Genomic DNA, 2,092 nt, shown 5'->3' on the forward strand with positions numbered 1-2,092 from the left:
CAGGCATCGCCCGCGGGCCGGCCGGGCTGATCCGCTGGGAGCCATGCGAGCCCGCATCTCCTCAGGGACCGGGGCTCCCGGGCCGTGTCCTGTCAGCACATAGCAGCAGCAGCCCGAGCTGGGGCCACACGCAGCTGAAGCTGCCGCAGCCCCGCGGGTGCACCAGCGCCGGGCAGTGTTTGGCTGCAGGGCCCTCACCCTGCCCTCCCGGAGCCTGCGGCCGCCTCCAGCCACTGAGCTCTGCTGCTCCCCTGCTGCTGGGCCCGGCAGCAGGAGCAGCTCTCCAGGTCACTCCGCAGGGCTGAGAGACTCCTTACCAGTGTCTGATCTCTACAGCGAGGTAAGGAATATTTTATTTTCAGCCTAAAGGTATACTGTGTGCTAGTGACGTTTATATATATCCATCTATTTATTTATTACAATACCCACTGATTTATTACAAGTGTGTTGAATAACACAGTGTTGAATAGCTGTCTGAATTGCTAAGTCATCATTTAGGTCTGTGAAATCATTCATTAATTACTCTTCAATGATCTCTTAATCACCATTTGATTGCCATTTAATTTTTGTTCAGTCATCGATTACTTAGACTTTGATCATAATTTAATCATTAACAGAATCCCTTTAGTTAAAACCTCAACAACAACTGTTCTTAATTTTTGTGGGACAGGGAGCTCTCCCTGCTGGCTGCACAGCAGGGGGTATGGCACCTTCAGGCTTCTGTGGAGAGCATGCAAGATTCTGCTGTTCCACACCATTAAGTCTGGGATTGTTTCACTTTTCCTCTACTTCCTGCAGCTTTTCAAGATTCTGCTGTTCCACACCATTAAGTCTGGGATTGTTTCACTTTTCCTCTACTTCCTGCAGCTTTTGTGCTCTGGGTGGAGCGTGGCTCTTGTGCCTGGGTCCCAATTAACCTAGTGAGGAAAATGCTGTGTTGTTGTCACTGGTGGTGCTATAGTAATCTGTCTGGAGAAGTACTTGTGAACTGGCCATCCCTGCTGTTGACACTGCATGGGGATGCTTCATCTGTAGGGTCTGAGGGACACCTCAAAGCAAGGCTGGTGTCTCCTGTTGTGCCTGGCTCACTTTGGGTGTCGTGCTCAGATGTCGTGCCCGGAAGAACTGGATGCCCTGGCAGATGTGGATCTGCTTGACTTCCTTCTGAAGGATGATGCTCCCTGCCCTGAAATCCCCAGGGAGCAGAATGGTCTGCTGGAAGACTGGGGCCTGCCAATGCCTGAGGTGAGTTCTCTGTGAGGAATTGCTGCTGAGCTGAGGTTTAGGAGGTTTGTCTCCATGCTGAGTAAAAGCTGTTCTTCTGCAGCTCCTGGACAAGGAGATGGATGACTTCATCAGCTCACTGCTGAGCCCTTTAGAAGATGAACCAGACAGGCTCAGTTATTTGCCTGCCAACAATGACAGCAGCATTTCTGAGGATCAGCACGTGTCCCATTGCCTTGGTAGCAATTTTGCCAGCCGAGACATTGTGCAGGTTGATCATAACTACTCCCTTCACCAGGACTGGCCTGCACTGGAAAGTGTGAGGTCTGACATGACCGAAGGAGATGTTACCATTGAGCTAGGTGAGTGATGTGTGTGGACTCTTTCTGCCCTGGCAGCAGGCAGAAAAGAGAAAAGCAGTCCCATACTGGTTTGTTTTGGTGGGTGTCCGGCAAAGATGGAGAGAGCCAAGAGTAGAAGCTTTCTGCTGCTGCAAAATTGTTATTTCATGCCACTCAAAGCTGGCTGGTCAGATGCTGCCTCAGTGAGGGCCAGCATTTGACTGGTCTTTCCTTCCCCAGGGGCATGGGTGGGTTTGGAATGCTCAAGCGAGGCACTGGAACAGAGCACCACTTCCCCCATTGCCGTTGCTGTGGAAGATGAACCCCAGCTTGTGCCTGGAGCCATGGTACAGGTACTGACTCCCACGCCTGTGGACCCCAGCCTTTGCTTCTTACATCTCTCCTTCTCTTCTGACTTGGCTCCTATGAGGGGTATCTCTGAGGGAAACCATGACATTACTTTGGGAGAGCTGATTCCAGTTCTTTGTGCTTGCTGCATGCCCTCACTGGCCCAGGGTGGACTCCCT

General features: G+C 51.7%; 1 protein-coding gene across 1 annotated transcript; it reads left to right on the forward strand.

Annotated features, from left to right (window-relative positions):
• Positions 1-6: 6 nt before the first annotated feature.
• On the forward strand, positions 7-2,087 carry LOC120503402 (the record flags this gene model as incomplete). The annotated part of the gene is made up of 4 exons (XM_039711874.1): positions 7-340; positions 1,108-1,245; positions 1,328-1,586; positions 1,806-2,087. Coding segments are annotated over exons 2-4 (679 nt in total), but the record flags the coding sequence as incomplete, so codon positions are not given.
• Positions 2,088-2,092: the final 5 nt, after the last annotated feature.

Source organism: Passer montanus, unplaced genomic scaffold (genome assembly GCF_014805655.1).
Source record: "Passer montanus isolate IOZ18808 unplaced genomic scaffold, ASM1480565v1 scaffold2504, whole genome shotgun sequence".
In the NCBI taxonomy this organism is placed as follows: Eukaryota; Metazoa; Chordata; class Aves; order Passeriformes; family Passeridae; genus Passer; species Passer montanus.